The sequence below is a fragment of the Platichthys flesus genome, chromosome 7 (assembly GCF_949316205.1).
Source record: "Platichthys flesus chromosome 7, fPlaFle2.1, whole genome shotgun sequence".
Classification (NCBI taxonomy): domain Eukaryota; kingdom Metazoa; phylum Chordata; class Actinopteri; order Pleuronectiformes; family Pleuronectidae; genus Platichthys; species Platichthys flesus.
This window is the reverse complement of record NC_084951.1, coordinates 13,341,547-13,363,756: the sequence shown is the minus strand read 5'-3', so window position 1 is coordinate 13,363,756 and position 22,210 is coordinate 13,341,547. Positions and strand designations below refer to the sequence as shown.

The 22,210-nt window shown below is 41.8% G+C and overlaps 1 protein-coding gene across 2 annotated transcripts in view; it reads right to left on the bottom strand.

Moving 5' to 3' along the window:
• Nucleotides 1-10,720: 10,720 nt before the first annotated feature.
• The window catches only part of pex14 (peroxisomal biogenesis factor 14), a 44,078-nt gene continuing 32,588 nt past the window's right edge, over nucleotides 10,721-22,210 (bottom strand). The window contains exons 7-10 of one of the 2 annotated variants that reach the window (XM_062391941.1): nucleotides 20,671-20,768; nucleotides 15,190-15,281; nucleotides 12,879-13,341; nucleotides 10,721-11,543 (exon numbers count right to left, since the gene is read on the bottom strand). In XM_062391941.1, the coding sequence (XP_062247925.1) occupies nucleotides 11,520-11,543; nucleotides 12,879-13,341; nucleotides 15,190-15,281; nucleotides 20,671-20,768 (677 nt within the window). In that variant the 3' untranslated portion in view covers nucleotides 10,721-11,519. Of the gene's footprint in view, nucleotides 13,342-15,189; nucleotides 15,282-20,670; nucleotides 20,769-22,210 lie in introns of both variants that reach the window. The other variant, XM_062391942.1, reaches the window with a different exon arrangement.

The following is a 22,210-nucleotide window of genomic DNA, read 5'->3' as shown; positions in this document are numbered from 1 at the left end:
TGAATATGAAATCTTGAGATCAGCTAGAGGGAATTTCTTCAAATTTGGTAAAAACATTCACTCAGACCAGGGGTGTCCAAACCTTTTATCCCGAGGGCCACATACAGAAAAAAAATACGAAGGTCTGGGCCACTCATCCCGCCGCGCCCCCCTGCCCTGGAGTGGACTGTTGACAATCGCGTCGCTCAGGGCGGCGGGGCGTTGCGGCCTCAACTGAGAGGTACAATACAGTGGGCCATATTCTATTACATTACATTTCATTTAGCTGACGCTTTTATCCAAAGCGACTTATAATAAGTGCATTCAAGGGTACCCGAGGGTACAAACCCAGAACAACAAGAATAATAAAGAAAGTACAATAAATTTGTTTGAATTTTTTTTTTGAGCCGGGCCAATTTAAAATGGATGGCGGGCCGCACATGGCCAGCGGGCCGTAGTTTGGACACCCCTGACTTAGAGCCAAGGATGAACTTGATTTTGGTGGCTAGAGGTCAAAGGTCAAGGTCCCAGTGACCTCACGTCCCGGTGGATATAACACATTAGGATTGCCTGTAGGGAATTTCCTTACATTAGGTTCAATTCAGTTGGACTCGCTGATTAACTGATTTGATTTCAGTGTCAAAGGTAAAGGTCAAAGTGACCCAATATCAATCTGGGTAAAATGTGTGGAGGAACATGTCCACAGAAACAGCACTGGTTGGCAGAGGCAAACAACCAGTGCTGTAATTCTAGTTAAATAATAAAAAGGTTTTCTCTCTCTTTATGTCTCTCTCTCACTTTCTCTTAATCTTAATTTACTGAAGAAGACTCTTTTAACTTGTAATAAAAACGTGTCATTCAAACAGACCAATGAAAGCCTCTATGAGAACAGAGAGTAATGCTGTGGCAGGATTACTGTAATTACAAATTTTACCTGATAACGACACTTCATGTCAACATTAAACTTGTTCTGACAACTGGCAACTTGGACTTTCTGATGGTCTGACACATTTTCCACACAGTTAAACAAATGCAGGTGCCTCTTCTTCGCCCAAAGCCGAAGTTCCAGGAGATCAAACAAACATTTACTAGATAAAGTGCTATAATGTCAACTCAATGCGTTTAACAACCTCACACATCAACCAACTCTGCAGTTACACAACTCCTTTGGAGGCTTGAAATTCACAAACATCTTTTTCATCTCCATAAACTATCCTATAGGAAAACAGTGAAAAGTAGAAAGAGTGAAATGATAAAAATGTGTTTTTCACAACATGTATTTGAAAAAGAATGAAAGGATCCTAACTGAAAAAAAGCTTGAGATGGACGTCATGTGTTCATCTAGTTGTTTGTGCCTAAATATTGATACATTATATCAACCTGAGAAATGTTTTCTCTACACACCTTGAATTAAACAGAATGAGGAAACCGTCACAGAATGTTGCAGCTCTGTCTGCAGGTCACCATGACTGGAGGTTTTGAAACAGGCCGATTTATTTTGAAATGTTCAACTCATACACCGAAATTATTCTGTCAAAAATGTGGCAGGAAGTTTCATAACCGAGCCTCGTCCTGACTTTCCAGCTCGACAACACAAAAGAGGCACCAGCCGCAAATAGAGAAAAGCCTTTTGCATAAAATGAATCATCTGCTTTTGTGTCATATCTTTGTCATCAGAGCAGCCTGTGGTTGATATGCCGCCTCACAGGTGTGCAGTATATCATGTGGCATGAGTATATATGACATGGCCGCGCTGCTCATTTTACTGCTTCATTGGCCCATTTATAGTTCACATTTTTGGATGAGATGTTTCCCCCGTCTCCCTCAGCACTCTGCCCCGGGTAGACCTCTCTTTAAATCCGCTGCCCTTTGCAATAGATGTTCATTTATCTATTTTTGCATGTGTATGGGCCTATTTTGGAAAGACCCCGGTCACAAGGCGGAAAAGGGGGCTGTGTGAAAAAAGCTGCTTTGCCATTGGTAGCAGCTGTTGCTGCTTAGACACCTCTGAGGAAATGGAGAATTGGACACACACTCATCCAATTTACCATTAACAAGACCTTATTGGATGCAGGGCCATAGGAGCATGCAGCTTTGCCTTGTGTGGCTCTGTTTAGATATGCCCCTGTTCTTCTTCAATGTGTGTGACTGGGGTCTGTGATAATCTTAGCATCTGTGATTAGGGATCACAGCCTGACGTGCGCAGTCGTCTCAAGTCTATAACAGATGTTCAGGCAAGGTACTCCATCGTTACATATCAGACTGTACATAAAAAACAAACCTATTATTACTACTAGAATTTACGTTCTGGATAATGTAAGATTGTAGTCTAAATACTGAGGTAAAAATGAAAACTTTGAGTTTATCACAATAACATGGATTTCCATGTTCAGGGAAGAATCATTATTAAAACCTGCGCTCCAGAGGAAAGTCTGGGCTGGAACATGAGATAGTTTCACACATCAAACACTGAAGCTGCTCCGCAAAGATCTGCAGAAACCAGAGATTTCCATCTGTTTGATTTTTTTTCCACTTCTAAATCTAACCACACCAAGAGATTTAGGTTGTTGTTGAGCTTCTCAACATAGCAGCCGCTGGTCGGACGAGTACCGGCTTCTCTTTCCTTCATGATCTTGTGCAGTAACGAATATATAATTATCTTTTAAAGAGCCAACCTGATGCACAGCTCCACGTCTCTATATGCTCAGCAGGTTTGAATCAGATATTATTCTCTTGTGCAACACCTTTGTTTGGTTTCTGGTTGGGTAACTTTTTTTTTCTTTCTCCTTTTTCCATAAACACATCTCACATTCTTTAGAGGGCGGTGTATCTAGAAATCTTTGTCTTTCAACAGGTTTCTTTTTTTCTGTTAGGACATAAAGATAACAAAGCATTCTCCTCACAGTTTTGCTGGAACATTCAGTTAGTGAACACAAACAACGGTGTGGTTATTAACTTCAAAAACCTGAAAAACTGGATTAAACTCTGGCCTGTGCACATAGAGACGGGTTGAGCAAACCGTACGGGGAACTGCTGATCAGCTCGCTGCGGTAATGAAGCGGTTGATTCCCCCCCCCCCCCCCCTGCTTTTTTTCTCCCTTTGAGAAAGCTTCATTTCATTTTTGTTTTTCCATACATGCACAGAGGTCACAGCTTGTTAGCGGGTAGGGATTCGGCGTCTTGAACCAGAGCAGAAACAGATTCACTGCTGCAGATGACAAACATTGACAGACAATATCATTCTTCATAATTTTCAGGGTTGAGGGTTGGTTAAGGTCACAGCTTTTCTTGAAAGACTCCAGAGCTCTTCAGAGTTAGAGGCTGATATTAAAATTGTTTTGTGTTTCTCAGAATTTGAAATTCTTTATTTTTACATATAATACACATATCGGTTTTTTTGTATTTCTTTGTCATGCCGGACCATTTGGCCGCCTCAGACACACCTGATTCACAAAAATGTACGTCTTCCGCAAACACACATGCAAATCGTACAAAAAATAAAAGAGAAGACACAAAAGCACACACACACACACACACAAAGAAAGAAAAAGAAACAAGGAACACAATCTCTAAATGAATTAAATAGAGAGTATATATCTGTAGATGAGATGGCTTCATATACTGAACACTGGATGCATTTGTAATTTCAATGGGTGTTTATGTTCATGGTCAGTGCCTGTATCTCTTTGGCCACGAGCTCAGTTGTTGCGGTCACACCCAAAACATAAACGTGGTTACCAAGCTGAGTTGGAAACATACAGAGCTCCTGCATTTCCATGAGCTCTGTATTAAGTGAACACATTTAAAAAAAAAAAAAAAAAATGGGGGGGATGGGGGGTGTACTGTAACACGAGAGATGTTATTTGGTAAACACACAGTTGTCATCTAACAAACACAAACAGAATCCAGTGGAAAGATTAGTGTTGAGGGCCTTTAAACAGCTTGTGAAAAATGAGCCTCCTGTCAACCCCGTTACATAAATGTTTAGTGAGAAATACCAAACATTGTGTTCTATTTGTTTTACTCTGCCTCCAGTTTGCCCATCGCCACAGATTAGTCATCCCCAGGGTTAACACACGACATTGCCAGCAGAACAAACAACCAGTAGTAAGACGGCGACCAGAACCCAGTGCACAGAACAGTCGATCCAGTCTGGCCCGCAGCCACGTGGCCATCACCCTTCAAGTAGTTTGCTTCTGAACTGGACCAGAGGTCTCCGCAGTCGAGTGGGAGCGCTTCATCACGTTATAAACCTGGTCCAAAAAGGAGAGAGCTCAGAGCAGAAACACCCAACCGCCCAGCGCCCTGAGAAACCAGTCATTCTCATTCCACTTCAACCGCCACTGAGCGGCACCGCTAACTGCCGAGTGAGGCCTGCTGCCGCCGCTGCCTCTTTCTTGGCAAACGGAGGAGTTCTTAAGTGCTGAGCTGTAAATTTGCTTGATTTGACGCGAGTCCGAGGGGAACGGGATCATTTTCTTTCAGGGAGAAAGCCTGCCATATTGGCTGACAATAAGCTGGAATGGTTCAACATGGTGTTTCTGCACGGCGGCAACGACCGGAACATACAGCGGACAGCGTCTGACAGAGCTGTAAAACCAGCGCCGTGTGACTCATTCTTATGTTAATGCCGTGGGAGCCCTCGACTGTAATTTCTGTGGAGAAGAAAAATTATGATAATTATTCCTCTGAAGCGGCTTAAAGTGGTTTGTGTGTTTGTGCGTTTGAAAAAAAAATGGTATAACTGTATGTGCAAAGCGCTAACTCAGACCCTTGTATAAACCTGTCTTAATAAATTATTCTTAAATTATGAAGTTTGGTCGCAAATGTGGAAGCAAAACAGATATACTGAGCAAATTACAAATATTATATAGTCTTAAAACTCACACTCGCTCCCTCACTGAAAACATCAGCCTCTTGAGAAGAAGAAATGTTTACACAAAGCACCGCTGTTTATAACCTATGAAATTCATGAACTGAAATTATTGATACATTTCAAGTTGTTTTCAAATTATCTTTTTTTCTACTGCATTAAAGTACCACTTAACAGACACAAAATTACCTTTCATAACTAACTGACAAAAATAACTGTGCGGATAGTGAATGATTGTCAAAGCTAGTTAGTGGTGGTTAATTAATAATCACCCACTGTGAGAGACAGCGTGGAATGAAAACACCTCTTTTGACCTTCTTCTGGAGTTTGTGGACTATTTCGCCGTGAAAGAGACAGAAAGAGGCAATAATGTCCCAGCTCCTATGAAGGCGACACTGGGGGGGAGGGGGGGGGTGAACTTGAAATAGCACGAGTTCGAACAGAAATGTGACAACTGTGGCATTTGCAGGACAGCATGTGGCGGAGTCCTGTTTTTAAAGAGTTCATAAAAATACTTGGTAGAAACGGGGAAGAATCTAATTTAGGGGGTTTGTCTCGTAACCTTGCGACAGAACCGTTGAAATCCATTTGAAGTTAAGTGTGCTAACATTCTGCTTTATATCTGTTGAATGACTCTTAAATATCACCGGCCGCCCATGAACATCACGCGCGCCTTTAAAAAGACCCGTTTCAGTATCACAGCTGTGACCTTCGTAAAACAGAGCGGGGCAACAGGTGGGCATCATGTGTGTGCTAATCTTCCACATTATGGTTGTTGATAACAGACACTGCACAGCCCCCCCGCTCGGTTAAAACTCAGTAATTTAATATGGAATACATCAGCAATGTGATATTTGTAGCACGAAGGAAGCAAAGGTTGGGAAGATTCTGCCGATGCTAATAATAGAAAACGTCCATCATTCAGTGTGGGTTTGTGTTACCAGAAGAATCCTGCGAGTACCGCAGACCCTCCAAAACAAGACATTGGGTGTCCACCGGGGGATCTGGGGATTACTTTTTTCACTCGCTCTCCTCCTCGCTACACGCATGAAAATGTGGATTGTATTTCGCTGTGACAATCCAAGCCAATTCTGGAGGACAAGGTCAGTGAATGTGCGGCCCCACCATCCGACCTCACCCATTCAATTTCACATGGGACTTGGACGAAAGTTTGGAAATGGCGGCAGCGAGTCAGACATTCTGCATGTTGAGGTTCTGGTTATGGAAAACAAAAAAATCATCAACACAGAGCTTGAATACAGTTTAAAAAACAATGTTTATACTTGGAACCGAAATAAAATAGTGATAGTCAATATTTACTGTGTTTATTTGGGTGGTAACGACTCCATCGACTGTTGCTCGTCAAAGGCCCAGGAAACGTTTAGAAATGTCTCTGGAACTGTTCACAGGAACCAGTTCATAGTTAGCACAGTTTGAGAAGCACAGAATCTGATTATCACCTTAATGAATAATAACTTTTTTCCCCCTCATACTCATACTTCATATTTGTGGTTTTGAGTGAAATGTAAAGCTGTTTGATGGATCGCCATGACATCTGGTCCAAATCTTCATATTCCCCTCCCAGGTGATCATCTCTGACTCTTTTGGTTTATGACCAGATACCAGTAACAGCTAATACAATTCAGTCATTTAGGTTTCAGCTGCATGTTGTGTTAAGTGCCGTTATGAAACTGTTGGCGAACTAACATGGACGAACATAATAACCCTAAATAATCTACCGGCTACACATCAGCATGCTAGCACTGTCATTGTTAGCATGCTGACATTAGCATTTAGTTCATTCCTGTGTCTAAGTACAAATTGACAGAATTGCTAACATGGCTGGATTCTTGTTTTTAAAGTTCAAAGGGAAATATTGTATGTGAGGACGACTGTGAATGCAAAAAGCCATAAAGCACTCGACTCTCTTACCCCCTTCTGTTTCCTTTTCTTCCCCCCCCCTCCCTCGCCCACCTGGCTGCTAGCATGCTTCAGGTGTTCCACAGTCAGGCCCTGTGATTAGTCTCATTTGCACAAATGCTGGCAAGCGGCGCACCTGTTGCCCGTGCCCCGCCTGAAGCCGCGGTCCCTCGGCAGGCTGACAGGTCTTCTCCTGGATAATCCAATCGCCTCACAATAGCCTATCTGCTCTCCACCAGCGCAGCGCGAGGGCGGCCATTTCTTCTACCTCTTGTCCTCCTTCATGTTCTTTTGGCCACCATTCTCCCGATGGCTCATTATTGGGCCATTCATAAGCACTGTCAGCCGGAGACTACTTCTCTGGGGTTTTTTCTCCTCCCGGTCTGCCACTGTTTCTCCTCTGCTCGTCTCCAGCGCCTTCCCTTACCTGCCACTGAGGTGAGCAAAGGCCTTGTCTTCAAGTTCAAAAGAGGCCCCACAGCCGGGCTCATGACAGCCTTCCAGCATTCACACACTCCATTTGGATTTGAACCAGCGCCAGGAGAAAATCAAGTGACACAGGCCACACAGAGTGGAAGGGAGGGAATGTGATCCCACTTGATTGTTGAGGGTTTATATAGCGAGCGATGACAAAGTGCTTTATGACTTTGCAGTGTTCGCAGGGCCCTACGTTTGAAGCCTTATACAGGCAGAGCCCCCCCGGTGACCTTGGCTTGTCAAATGTTCTCATTTTCACCAGGAAGGAGCCAGGGTTCAGCGGCCACTCAGAGCTGCTGAGCTGCTTTTAGAGAGACAGGCGTGGAGAGCTTTTGGAGGTGACCCATGCTTCCTTACTTCCCCTGCTGAAAACATTAGTTGGGAATGGCGTCATTCAGAGGAAAGCATAAGACGCTGATTTATAATGATGAATATAAATATATTTTCAACAAAACCTGGAGGCCACAGCTACGCTAGTTAAAGCGTGGCTCTACTGCCCAGCAGCGCTTTGAGCTAAATGCTAACATCAGCAGGCTAACAGGCTCTTAATGACAGGTGCAACATTTATCATCTTCACCATCTGAGTTCAGAGTGCTAACATCCCAACATCTAATTACAAAGTAAGAGTGATAAGAATGTCAATTTTTTTTGGTATTCGGTTACAAATACCAGTATTGGATGATCTTGACATTACAGTGGCATAATTATAAACTGCTTTATCCTGAGGAAACCAGGAAAACATGATAGTAATCTCTGATATTTCACTAAAAGCCACAAATGTTGATCTTATTCAAAGTGTGAAGAAAAAGTCATGTGCCAACCTATCAGCTAGATGTTAGATAAGATATTTAAAACTGAAAACCTTGACCTGGTGTTGGCACTACAACATTTTTTGGTGGATAACCAATGTTATAAGGATTCATCCTCTGGGGAACATGAATGTCTGTATGAAAGTTAATGGCAATCCCCATTGATGATGAGAACATTTGAAACCTGGTCATTAGTTTCACTGCAAATGGTGATAACTCAAGTTCAATCAAGGATTCCTGCAGAGCATAGCAAGAAAGATATTTCGAGATGAGTAGAGAAACCTCTGATGTTCTACAGGGCTACTCACACATGAAGGTATGACCTCAGATGCCTGCAACATGCATCTTATCTGACAGGGAAGAGGATGTCATCCTTAAGGCTCCTTTGCCTGCATTGCCCATGACTATGCAAATGTTTTACAACATTTCCCCATATGTCTGGAAGCCATGTTGGGTGGAGAAGCCTGACCTGTGTTGCTAGGACATAAATGATCCTGCAAAACAAAGGCCGGACAGGGATTAACCCTCAAGAACCGAAGGAGGACTTTACCGGAGTAAAGATGATGTGTGTATGGTGCAGACAGAGCCGTGGTGTAGCCCTCTGACTAGCTGCTGTGGGCTAACAACCCTTGCATTGATCCAAGGAGACACTCAGCCCTCTAACCTGCTGAGTGCTCAGTTCCAGTGAACAATGGAGTTCAGAGCGCGTCGATACACTATCCTATTGAGTGCTCTCCGTTTAGCAGCAAGATTGATGAGGTGAAGGCTCCCAACCGGGGAGCCGAACGGTGTCAAAACCAAGGTGTCACATTGGACAAACAATCCTTCGCTACACTACCACACTGAGAGGCGCTAGCTACCGTCTAACCTACCAACTCCACCCAGGAAGTGGATTCACACATACACAAGGTTTCTCAGAAGGTCTGCAAACTGCTGTGGAGGCTGTTAAGATTCTTGAAATGTGGAAGTGAATATGAGGGAAGGATAGATGCAGCTTTCTGAACAGGAATGCACTGCAAATCCCCTAAGACACTAAATGATGTACAAGTGGATTTATTACGGTAGGTCCCTATAAATCTAAGGTTGGCCTGAACTCCAGGGAGAGGTTAATGGATTACAAAGGGATGTGCTATCGAACCTCTGAGAAGTTTATACACCTCATCAATATGTGAAACACTATTGATCATTAGGAGCTTGATAAATGAAATTCATACAACTGATAATATATGGTAATATTCATAATGATGTGCATAAGGAAGAACCATCTTTTTCATCCCAGCCGTGTTAGCATGAGGATGTTAAGTGGGACATTGTCGGCAAGAGCACAGAAAAGGGCTTCATAGGAAAACAAGCGTCACAGTTTGTGATTAGCTGCTCTATCAATGCTGGGAGTCTCAAGAAATCATCAGTAACCCAACCGTTGCAAGAAATTACAATAAATGACTGAGGCTCAGATTCTGAGGATCATTTCTCAACATGAATGAGGCACCAGCTCAGACACGTTCATAAACTTTGCTTTAAATTAAAATTAATCCAAGTTTGAGGTTGAGAGATAAGCAATCTGTCAGTCCAACAAATTATCTCAAAGACTATTGGCTGAGCTAAAGGGAAATTCCACCAATTTTCTCAGCAATATAATTGTGAAGAAAACTGTATGAAACCTGTTGTGGCTTTAAAGGGGGAGCAACACAAAAACGATCATGGGTGGCTTGAGGTTACATCATCCCACTACTTGCATAACACAACGCTCCAACTGAATTGTAAAGGGCTGAGCTGAACCTTGGGTAATGCATGAACCTGATTTTCATAAGGAAAAGTTACATGTGGAATAAAAGGAGACAGCAATACCGAATGTCAATTTCATTTCAAGTAAGGTTATCAATAAAAAAAATGCATTAAACTATGAATCTATGTAGTATTAGCAGTATCAAAAAAAACTCCTCTGCAGTTTTGAATTATTGCTCTGAAGCTTAGTTAGCATGTTAGCTGTAGCTGGTAATTGCAGAACAGCATAGACTGATGGAAGTCTCACAAAGTGAAGATGAGACTGAATGAATAGGATGAACCCTTCTGATACAGGCAACAACACGGCTTCACTGGTGGAAAGCCGTGTGACCGGCGACTTAGACATTCTATAACTACGCATGCACCTTGTTTCATTATTCTGTACTGTTGGATTAGGCAATAATAATTAGTTTTAAAACCAAGCAATTAAAAAAAACTATAAGAAATAAGCCGATAATGTGTTCTCTTTAACTTCTTTACTTATTCAAAATGGAATGGGAAATTCTGCTCCCACAACAGAAACCGAAAGACAGACACTGAAAATGCACCCACAGACATAAACAAATCTTCACTTGTTTCGATGTATAACTGTTTCACTTACTCATTTCCAGAGAGTACACTGATAGAAGGCTGAAAGTCCCTGCCTCGTCATGTTCCCTGAACATTCACTACCGGGTGGTTTAGGATTGTACACAGAAGAGCTGCAGCACTCGAATCTGTAGCTCAGGAACCTTAAAGATTTATCTGAAGATTATGGCCTAAAAATGGTTTCGGAACTCTCAGGCCTTTTAAGATGCGTCACTCCATTATTCAAGTTTTCTTTATTCCAAAAGGCTCAGTTGTAAAAGGCTCAGGTTTATTAACAAATTTGACAGCATTTTACATGGTCTGATTTTATTATTGCCAAACAAAAACAAGAAATTGTACAAATTTACTTGATATGAATATTGCAGGAAAATGTTCCTTCCCCTGAAAAAACACATTTACACAAACAACTCAGATTAAAAGCAAAGACAAAAAAACAACACAACCCACTTAAAAGTGACAACTAAACACCTTTCAGCGTGAGGTTCGTGATTTTTATTTTTATTTCATTAAATGTTAATTGAATGGATGGAAATTCAAAGTTGGTACATGTTCATGTATTAGGATTTACAATGAACACTTTGTTGTTTTTGTATACTTCAAAATAAACACTTTGAGGAGACACATGGAAAATAGTAGCTGAATGAAAAAAAGAAAAAGGATTTCATGAATAGGATAGTTACAGAAATACTAGGTTAATCAGTAGCATGTGTGTTCAGTTGGTTTAGAATATTTATAAACCCAATGTGTGACAGTAATGTCACACCCCTGGCTAACACTCAGCTTATAGAAAGGAACAATGACTGAAACCACTTTGCTAAAAAACATCGAACCTCGACTTCTTTTAACCAAGGTTATTCATCCACACAAATGTGTTTCTACTTAAGGAAACATGTAGAGGACACTGCAGCGTTGTTGTCGTCTCATCATTTGAAACTTTGAAAACAAAGTACATCAACAGAACTAAAACCGATGAGTAGATTAGGACCATTGTCACAGAGAAATGTCCAGTGTCCCTCTACCTTTTCTGTGTTCCTATGCAGGCCGTGTGATGGAGGTGGAAGTGGCACGAGAGCTGATATCCCTCCTTCTCACTCAGGGACTCTTCTTGTTAGCTGGAGACAGAGTGAGTAATTCAATAAGTCAAGAATTCATTTATTGCTTTCCTTTTCAATCATGGGGCATTTTTGTTGTCTTTTTTACTTCCCCCATCCACCTCCACACCAAGATAAATAAAAGTGATACGAGTTGTGCAACTTCCATCTGTGGCAGCCCTCGTCTTACTGCAGCTTAATTACAAAATATCGGCGCCGTTTTCTGTAAAGATTACTCACTGTAGGAGGCCTTACATAATTTGGACCGGAGGGTGTGTCACAGAAAATAATACAATGCAACTGGGCTTTCTGTATTAGATTTCGAGTTTTAGCCTCCTTGACATTTCAAGCTGCATGAACTAATACATCTGTTATTTGTTGATCATTTGATTATTAACATACTTCACAAACCAAATCAGCTGCCCTGCTGGAGACACAGATACAGCTCAGCAGACAGCGTCTGCCACGCACAAACACACGCACGAGAGAGGTACAATTCAGCCCTCAGTGAAAAAGGAAAGCGGGGGGAAAAAACATTTATCTTCCCCTCCTTTGAGCCTATGAACACCCTGACACCGGCATGGAACAAAGCCCGTCATCACATTCTAATCTCGAATTTCAGGGCTTTTATTTCACGCAAATGCCACCCTGCTGGCCTTGTGAATTATTGACAGACTGACACCAATGCGAAAGGACACATAAAAGAGGCTAAAAGCTCCGGCCCTGGAAGAACGTGTCCTCTCCTATTGCCATCACCAGGGAGACAAACTGTGTTAATGCTTCTCTGGAAGCTCACAGTAACTCTGTGACTGAAGTACCAACATATGACTCCTGACCCACAGCTGCAGCTACACAGCAGAGACATTCTGTGCAGCGTCGCCTCTTTGGTCTGTATAAAGCCTTAGTACAATTACAAGGACACCAACGCACAGCTGTGAGTTATCTGATCAAATCATGAAAATTAAAGGCAGTCGGTTACATGGTTAGTTCTGCATGAACCCTCTAAACTCCCTCTGATTTGCCTATTGCCCGTCATTTCCCGGAAAGATCACAAAATGGTACTCGGCTCAGCATTCGGGTCATTTCGTTTGCATGATGAAAAGCAAATTGAGATAAGCCACGAGTCAACTAGACAATATTTGTCCGTTTTGCGTCTTCTCACGTTCATGCCTACTCCTCATTTTGCTCGAGATTAAGCGGTTAGAGAAACAAGAGGAAAGAGACAGTGGAGATAGATTTTAAAAATAAAAAACAAACAGAGCGAGTGTGAGCAGAGAGCAGCAGATTGAAACAAAGCCATCGGCAGAGACAGGAAGTGGTGTTTGGAGAGTGTTTTTGTGCTGTTGACTAATCCACCTCGCTCTCATTGCTGGCACCCTCTGGTCGCCTCAGTTTGTCCACCTGTTCATTAATCTGTCCATCCCCACCTCGCCGATCTTCTGTCTGCATGCTCAGACCCTCCTCCTCCTCCTCTTCCTCCTCTACATGGCTGACATCATCCTCCTCTTCCTCCTTCCGCTCCTCCTCACCCTGCACCTCCATGCGGACCTGGTCTTTCAGGTCCACGGGCAGCGCCGTGCCGTTGCCGACGGCGCAGGCATCCCCATTCATAACATGGGCTCCATCGGGGCCTCCCAGTTCATCCTGAGGGTTGTGATGTACATCTTTGACAGGGGAGGAGCTGGCGGACTCATTACTGACAGGGGAGATGTCGCTGCTGCTGTGGTTAACGGACGTCGAGCTGGATGTTGAAGGTGGCTTCAGGGGAATCTGCCATGAGGGGATCTTAGGAATAGAGGGAGAGGAGGGGAATTGTTTCCTGTGGGGAGGAGGGAAAAGAGAGCAGGTCATCACCTCGTCGAAAAAACCTTGTTGATACAAATTTGTGAAAATATATTTCCAATGATTCGACAGAATGCAAACACATATATAACATTTAAAATGCAGCGACGCACAAAAAGCATCCCATGTAATTCTCATAATTACAGCAAAGAATGTCCCCCCCAAACAGCCAGATGTTCATCACACCTGCTAAAGATGCTCCAAGATTGTTTTAATTACATTCACTTCAGGTTTTAAGATGAAAAGGACAACAGTGAGTCGTAACAGGATCAGCGCTGCTTAGTGGATGAAAAAAAATAATGTTTGGAGCTGATTTGGATCATTTGAACAGAACGGGAACGAGTTTGGAGACAGATGGTGATACCGACACCTTATTTTGTGATTGGAGCCGTTGCCACTGTGAGAATCCAGATGAAGTCAAGAATGCAAATGACAAAGGGATTATTACTGATTAGAATGTGTGTATGGGGGGGGGGGGGGGGGGGGGTCCGCAACTAGACAGTTCTGAGGCAATTTTCATCCTTGCCGGTTTTCTGATGTACACTCTTCCTTCAGACTTCATTACAGACACTGATACCTAGTCATGCATGCTAATGGGCCTGACTGAGCCAGGCTGCACCTGACTAGGATGAGGAACAAAGCTGCATGAGATCTATACAATAAGATCTAAGTGACAAAACATGTCTTACATCTTGTATCAACGTGTAAGTGAATGAAATGATCAACTAAAGTATTTTTGTTTGTTCAGGAAACAGCAGATTTTCTCAGTGCACATACATCACTCTTGTTGCGGTTTTATATTTGTCTCATAAAATGAGTGAAAGTTGCACAGGAACAATTATGCACGTGCGCGCGTGGTTATCCTGCTCACCAATTAAAGCAGTAAAACACAGAAGAGCAGCTGATGCCTGCAGTATGCTAATAGGCCAAGCCAAGTTTAGAAGTACAAGAAATGCTGCAATCAGTATTATAACCTCTAGTGCCAGTGAGATTAAACTTCTTCAAGATTAATGATTATGCTTTAAGTGTGCAATTTGGAAGAGCAATGTGACATTACGTGTTCTTTTATTTTATTCATTCAAACGCAAACACAAACTTTCGGGCCATCTACAACAATTCTCTAATGTAGAAGGGACTACGCCACCATAATGGCTGTTGTGTAGTTACTATTTGAACAGTGTGTTTGTGAGATTTAGAGTCAGAGTTTAAGAAGAATATACACAGTACGACAAAGAAAATCTTAGCTGAATTTGCAGGCTTTTTCCAGAGCCTTTAAATAAACTGAAGACTATCCCTCAAATAGACTAGATTCCCTCACCTTATATGAACCCTCAGTACTTCAGTAGTGAGATAACAACTGAAAGCACCGCAAAAAAATTGTAAGTGTTCTTTGAGGAAAGATTTACAGTCTCAGTTGACTTTTATGATTGAACAGTCATTAAAATAAACAACACAAAAGGCTATACTTGGCTTTTTCTGCTGTTATTATATATACTGAATATTAGTAATATAATATAATGATTATTATAAGTTTATAATTGTATCTTATTAATATATGCAAACCAAGAGACATATACGATAAAAGCAAGAGTCATGTAAAAGAGCAGTTATGTGGACAGTTTCTGTAGAGAGTAGTTTTATAACACATAAAACTACGCTTTAATCCTGTATAACATTGTCAAATGCATTCAGGAACTCTGAAGTGCATTTGAACAGTAGGTTGTAGCGTGCACACGCACACGCACACACACACACATACTTCAGAGAGAGATAAGTACAGGAAGACACACACTTTCATGTGACAGGGCATGGATAACTCTGTTACCTGCTGAGCAGTAAGCCCTTCAAAGAGACTATCTCTTGCTTCAGCTCTCCAATTGTTTGGTTGTCCAGGATGCGGTTGGTTGAAGATGATGTCTATAGGAAAAACACAAGCGACACACACACACACACACACACACGCACAGTTCAGGTCAAGTGCCACAACACAAAGTCAATATGTATCTATTAACAACTCTATGTTCCTCTATTCTCAACAATATGTAATAAATGTAAGGTCGTAGACTGCAAGGTAAACAAATATGGTGAATGCTAACGCTAAAAGCCACATGTTTGTAGTCAACACCATGACCTCATAAATGATGGTGATGGCAGAAAGAAAGACAAGCATTCACATGTCAGTCACCTCTATGGCCTCAACTGCTCCGAAACTCCCGCGTGGGAATCATCCTGTTTTTACATAATTTTCCATACTATCTGAAAAAGATTAAGCCAGTGTCCAATGTTTTGGATACTGACTTTAACTTGGACAATGGCCACTTTCATGAAGGCAGACCATAGGTTCACAGTTTGTTTTGTTCTTTTTGTGTTTTATCAAAAGGCATGTGTTATCACACACACGCATGCTCACACACACGCACAGCTTGAATTGCTACAGGGTGTAATAGCCAAGTATTTGATTGGCAAAATGCTCGTGAAAATCTGTCTCTGCAGCACTTTTTTAGGGATAGGCAGGACTTTGACAGGGGGAGCTATAAAATGATGACTTTTGATAAAGGCCTAAAGAAAAAAAGAAAGAAAAGAGATCACACAGCAACGCCAATAAATGCAACAATAAAACAGAGCTGTAACTTCTGCAAAGACAAGTTGACTAATGGATCACAACGTAATTCCCAACTCAAAATGGAGACCTTAGGGGCCCAAATTAACATGTCACTTTTTTGACAATTTTGAGAAAATTGTTTGCATTTTCCAGTGGTTTTGCCTCTTAAGAAATCTTGAAGCCATTTAAACGACATTGACTTAACTACTCATAGAAAAATGCAACCTGTAACAATGTGTCATGACTCTGCATTGTTTGGCTATAGAGTCAAAATAGTTGGGAGGCAGTTATGTACTTTATTTCTCCCCTTTCTGAGACCATCCCTGAATAAAGAGGATACACATGTGCAAGAGCAGGAGGATAGCATGATGAGACCAGTGGGAGAAAAAGGGAGAAGACAGGGGAAAAGTGGGATAAAAGAAAAGTAAAAACTGTAATTAAGACTCTCCTGACTCACCAGAGGAAGCTTGTTAGGAAGCGTAGACCCCCTATCGAGGATAGAGGGATAACTTGGACTCTTTTCCTTGTAATTAAATCTAAGAGAAATTAATTGAATCACATCTGAAAGGGATCAGGCTCATTTACAGTGGAAGGAGGGAGGCAAGGGGAGGAGAAGTGAGGGGGAGACAGAAAAGGAGATGAGGAGGGGAAGGTTTTTTTTGTGGCTCTTATCAGTTCCTAAACCTCGCTGATAAGGAGCCGTGTTTTAGAGGGAGTGCATTGGAGGCCAGCTGAAGACACTCTTATTACAGTCGTCACCTCATTAGAACCATCTTAATCCCTTGCCTCCCCAAGGCAACACTATAATAACGCTGGATTCTGCTTCTCTCTAGTTTTACATCGGAAAAAAAATTAATTGCCGAGCTAAAACACTTCCAAAGCACAAATCAGCTGAGGAAAAAAAAAGGATTTCTCCAAATGACTGAAATGTGAGGGTTTCTATGTTCTTCTCTCACTTCATGCAAGAAAACCGGCTCTAGAGTAGAATTGTTAACCGCTAGCTACATCCATAATGTGCATTATCTACAGAGCAGCACCATATAATATCTCACATCAAGGCTTGTCACACAACACTACCTCTGACATATGTCTAATTAAGTCTGAGGAAACCTAATTAAATGTTGGGCCAGGACTGAATTTCAGCTTTCAGATACATTATGTCAGTGTTTACACACACACACACATTGTGTAAGAATCTTGTGTTAAGTGCAGTAGGTGCTTAGGCGGAGGCTGAGTGGTGGGCTATCAGTGACAGGGAAGAGATTGAAAGAACACATGCCGACTTTACAAGAGGAGGCAACACTTATCCAGTGGACTGCACACAGTGATCAAAAATATGAACGTCTGAAAAAAATTAGCAGCTTTGATTACAAGTAGAATCATTTAAGGATTATTTACAGCGATGAGCATATTAGAATGCAGACCTTAACCTTTGTATTATTATTCTCACAACAATTGTCTGTTATATACATGAGAATGAGAATGGGCGATAAATCAAAATCAATATTAATCACATTGTTATTTTTCATCAATAGCAATATAACACAAGTAAAATATTTATAGATATATTACTTTCATATTTACTTTTACATTTTGCAGTGATAAGGTATAAAACATATCTTAAATTTGTCAAATGTTTTTCTGTTTATCAAGTGTTTGTCATAAGGAAGACCTGAAAAAGTTCATGAACTAGGATGATCATATGAGGTCACTGACATTGACCCCAATGTTAATCTCTTTATTCCTGAGTTGAAGTGAATGTTTGCGTTGAATGTGATGCAATCCCTTGAATTCATGATGCGTCATGCTCAAAAGACTGGGATGGAAGTGGATCTTTATCTTTGACCACGTAAATCGAATCAGTTAATCCTTGAGTCCAACTGAAGGTGTGTACCAAATTTGAAGACATTCCCTCAAAGCGTTCCAGAGATATCGCGTGTGACAACTGGGCCAGACGGACGGACAACCAAAAAAAAAAAACTCCAAATACACCTGTCATTGGGATGGAGGTAGAACAAATTAACCAACCAACCAAAGCCAAACCCAAAACCTTATATTATCATCCACCATTGTACTGACAGGGTATGCCTTTTTTTTACTGCATAAATACTGTTAAAGGTGGTTAAGCTGGTAAAGATTTCCTCTAAATGGTTTAAAAGCCTTGTAACTAATACGTCTCGGGTGGGTGCCTGGGTGTGATTGGGGTCAGCCTCTTTCTAACGGTTAACTAAGTGCTTCAGGGGGGAAAAAGGGGAAAAAGATATACACAGACACATACAAGCAAAGAAAAAAAGATTATCAACTGCAGCAGCACCCAAGGACGGCAACGCATCTGGATAAATGAAGATAAATGCCTGTGGACCATTAGCAACAAGATAGGATCTTTAACAAGCCTTGTTTAAGAGAGTCTGAAGGCAAATTAATTCACAGTTACTCCGCCGGCAGACAGTGTGTTTTCGTGTAACACATGTATATTTATGATGGAATTAGTTTCAAAAGGAAGTCCCCAGAGGAGGGTTTTTGAGTCAAAACACTGGTACAATGCAATTGATTTCACTCTATTTATGCGCTTTCCCACTGGCAGTGTAAGGAGGCGGTTTCTAATCTTCTCTGTAGTATCCACTAATAAAAAGAACAATCAGTGAGTTTAGACAGCGGGGCAAACACAGTTAACAGTCAGATTTGTGATGATAATGGCCCAGAAATAGACCTCACTGTTTAACATCAGGGATGAATCATCCTGTGGCAAATCTCTCCTTAACACCTGCGGTAGAAAACAGGAGCATTTTTCATGACAGAGTCGTCATAGCTGTGAAAATGGTGAAAAAGAGAAACTGTCCCAGGCGCTAAAGTCTGGAAATGTGCAGCATTAGCGTGTGCTCCGTGTGTTTGTGTGTGTGTGTGTGTGTGTGTGTGGACATGAGTCAATTTGTCTGAACTCACTTCCATGATGAGGTCCCCAGTTTAGGGACAGTAAACACACTCCGCAATTGAGCGGTTTCCAAACTAGGAGAAATGTTTACTTAGCAGCTGAGGAAACAGAAGTCTCCATGTGTTTCGGGTTAAAGGCACATTTCCGTGTTGAGAGGTATAATTGCTAAGCATGGTTCACTTTGAGCAGCGTGGTGAGGCAAACCCCAAAAGCCACAAACGGTGAATGATAAGTAGCTTGCCAGCTCCAACATGTGTTTCTCATCAAATATCACGGACCTGAAAACAATTTCCCAATTTCCTCCATGGCCCGAGACAACAGAGGGCCTTGTGCCGGCTTGCAGGGACAATTTAAGATCTAAGCCTAGCTATAAAGCAGAGTTTATGATTTGTTTAATGGGTGTTTTGATGTGAAATATACTTTTTATACACTACTGCTGTCCAACTAGGCACTCATGGCAAATGAAGTAGAAACTTTTTAATCCAATCTGTGATTTGGAGATGACGAATGAAAAGAAAAAACATCCCTTTTCATTCTCCCTGAGACAATACCGCAGCTTGGTCTGTTTCACGGCAGTGTGAGATCAAATCGGATCATCTCTTCCATGTAGCCACACGGGCAGATATGGGCTTCCACCGCTTTTAACACCAGAGAGACCGTGTGGCTGAGAACTTGAAACAGCACAAAATTAGCTATGAGTTGTCAGTTTTTTATGAATCTTGTCCAGGGGAAAAGATTCATATACTGTATTTCTTCCTCGTTTGTGCCGAAGCAGATGTGGCTGCATATGTTTTCCTGCAGTATCCAGATGCTACAGTGAAACACCCGTGTGCTTAACAGCTGTGGACATAAAATATTGTCTTAGATTGTCTCTTCCAAGGCACTTTTTAAGAGCCCAGAGATCATAAAATGATTTATGAGCGGCGTCGTAAAAGCAAGAAACATTTCATCCTCGCACATAAGTTTTTAGAACAATCGCTCAGTTCGATTCACCTAAACACTTACAATTCTGAGTAGATTATGAACACTGTCCATAAAAATCAAGGCGAAGAGGAATGACCATACGGTAAAAGATTATGGTCCCATGATGAGATGCACCATACTATTTTGCAGCTTGTGTTCTGATGATATACAGTATAATAAGGCTGTCTGTCTCAGGTCGTTATGACTCGGGGTAGCGAAAGAGATTTTAGTACACGGAGTCGTCAGGAAACCTTTTCTCTCTCCTCGTCAATCTGGAGATTTGAACCTGAGACTTTACGTTTACTGAGCTCTTCTGTAATTTCAGAGTTACTGCCTGTCGAGCTTCCCTCAAATCATCCGTTGCAATGTTACAGACTCTAAAAAGGTACAGTCTGCAAACTCTTCACGGCTGAGGAAGAGGAAAGTGAAACTAGTTAAGTTGTTTTTAATCTAATTTCTGTTTGTCTGCAGTGAGATATATGATTTGTTAATAGTTTTAACAAAATTCTAAAGTGAGATGATAATGTTGTTATAAAACGTATATGATTGAATATGAAGAGAATTTCATAAGCCTTTTTCAGAAAAACAATGGAAAAATGTCGGCACCAATGGGGTCTGCACTTTGTCCGCTATCTGCATTGATTAATGAACCACTGCTCAAGGTGTCATTTGAATCCACTGAACACGTTGAAGGAGAAAGTAGGACAAAGAAGGAAAAGGGTCAGAGTGTCTTAAGTAAAACTCAGTTCACAGTTCAAATTGAATAGTGAAGGGTGCCCAGTAGCTGATGAGATGGGTGGCTGCTCTACCTCTGCTGAAGTCCGTTCCTTCAAGAGCTCTTGGATTTTTTGCTGCTGCTGTATCAGGAGCTCCTGGACAGTGAGCAGGGTCTGCTGCAGCTGGCTCACTGTGGAAACAAGCAAAAGAACAGATGGGAAATAAAGCAAATTTGAAAAAAAATTTAAAAGGAAGTGAGATTGTCTGATTAGGTTGTTATGGTGGCGCACAACTGAATAGATCTTCTTTCCAGAGATGACAGAACTGATAGGATTCAACTCATGTTACTGATCAAAGCTGTCCTCTAAGACTTGTAATCAAAGCTAATACCCCGTAACTTTAGTCGCAGCTTTTTGGTCCAAGGCGCTGAGGGTGGAGGGTGGGAAGGGGGGCCACATAGGATGGAGATATTAATCTCTAGTGTCTGAACTTAAATCAAATAACAGTCTCTAACCTTCCATTATCCACCCAGACACTGCCTTCTAATGCATCTTAAATCCTCAAACGATCAACAAAGGAAAAAACAAGGCTCCTGTTTGGGAGGAGGCTGCCAGACAAAATGTCCCCCCTAATCCTAATAAATATTGTTCTTTTTCCATTGACTTTGAAAATTGAATTAGTTCAAGTGTTGGTGTTGGATGTGGGTGTATGATTTCAAATAACACCAGGCACAGTTTGTTGCCCCCTGCTTCCAGTCACGCGTGTATTACCAAACAATGCATTAAGTTTCCCCGAGCTGATTATATTACAGAAAACCAATAAACATTCATATAAATCATGGGCGTGTAAAGTGTTAAATCAAGCCTAATAGGATTAACATCAACAGATATTGTGGCGGTCCACTACTGAGGTTGTCAGGCCAATGGTTAAAAGCCTAAGCTGCAGCCGGCTGGACGGGATGTAAAGAGCGCCGCCCCCCCCCCCCCCCCCCCTCAGGTTAACCAGTACAAAAGACAGAGACAGGCTGTGTTTCTTTTGAAAAACCAACACAGACAAAATATTTGATCTTTCAAAGACACTAATATCTTGTAGTGACACCTGTGTTTAAATGGGTGGGGTTGTATCAATATAGGTGGGGTGCTGACACGTTTGATCTTTTCATACTCGCAGAATCCTGCAGAATACGGGTTTGAGCAGGATCGTTGGTTGGGGCTGAAAAAAACCAATGTGAAAACAGTTTGCTTCTCGGTTTGTAATGCAGAGTGTGACCAAGCTTTCCGAGGACGGCAATAAAACTAAAATACCGTGGCCATCGCTGCTTAAAAAAGGTGTTACGGTGACAGGGTGTGCACGCTAAGCCAAGAGCTGCCCTATTACCCTCCGATTCCACCCCACCACAAAACAGCTTATCCAGATGCGTGGGTCAGTCTGCCAGCCTGTAATGCCGTACCTCCTGAATTACCATTGGCACCGCTTTTTCAGCCACTTCAGCCAAGCAATTCACAGACTAACTCTTTTCATGTCTCTCCATAAAGTTGACTCTTTTGTACTGCTGAGACACTTGACAAAAATGCACAACTTCTTATCCGTAGTTGTCACAGATATGGAGCCAAAAATCATGAAGTCGATGAC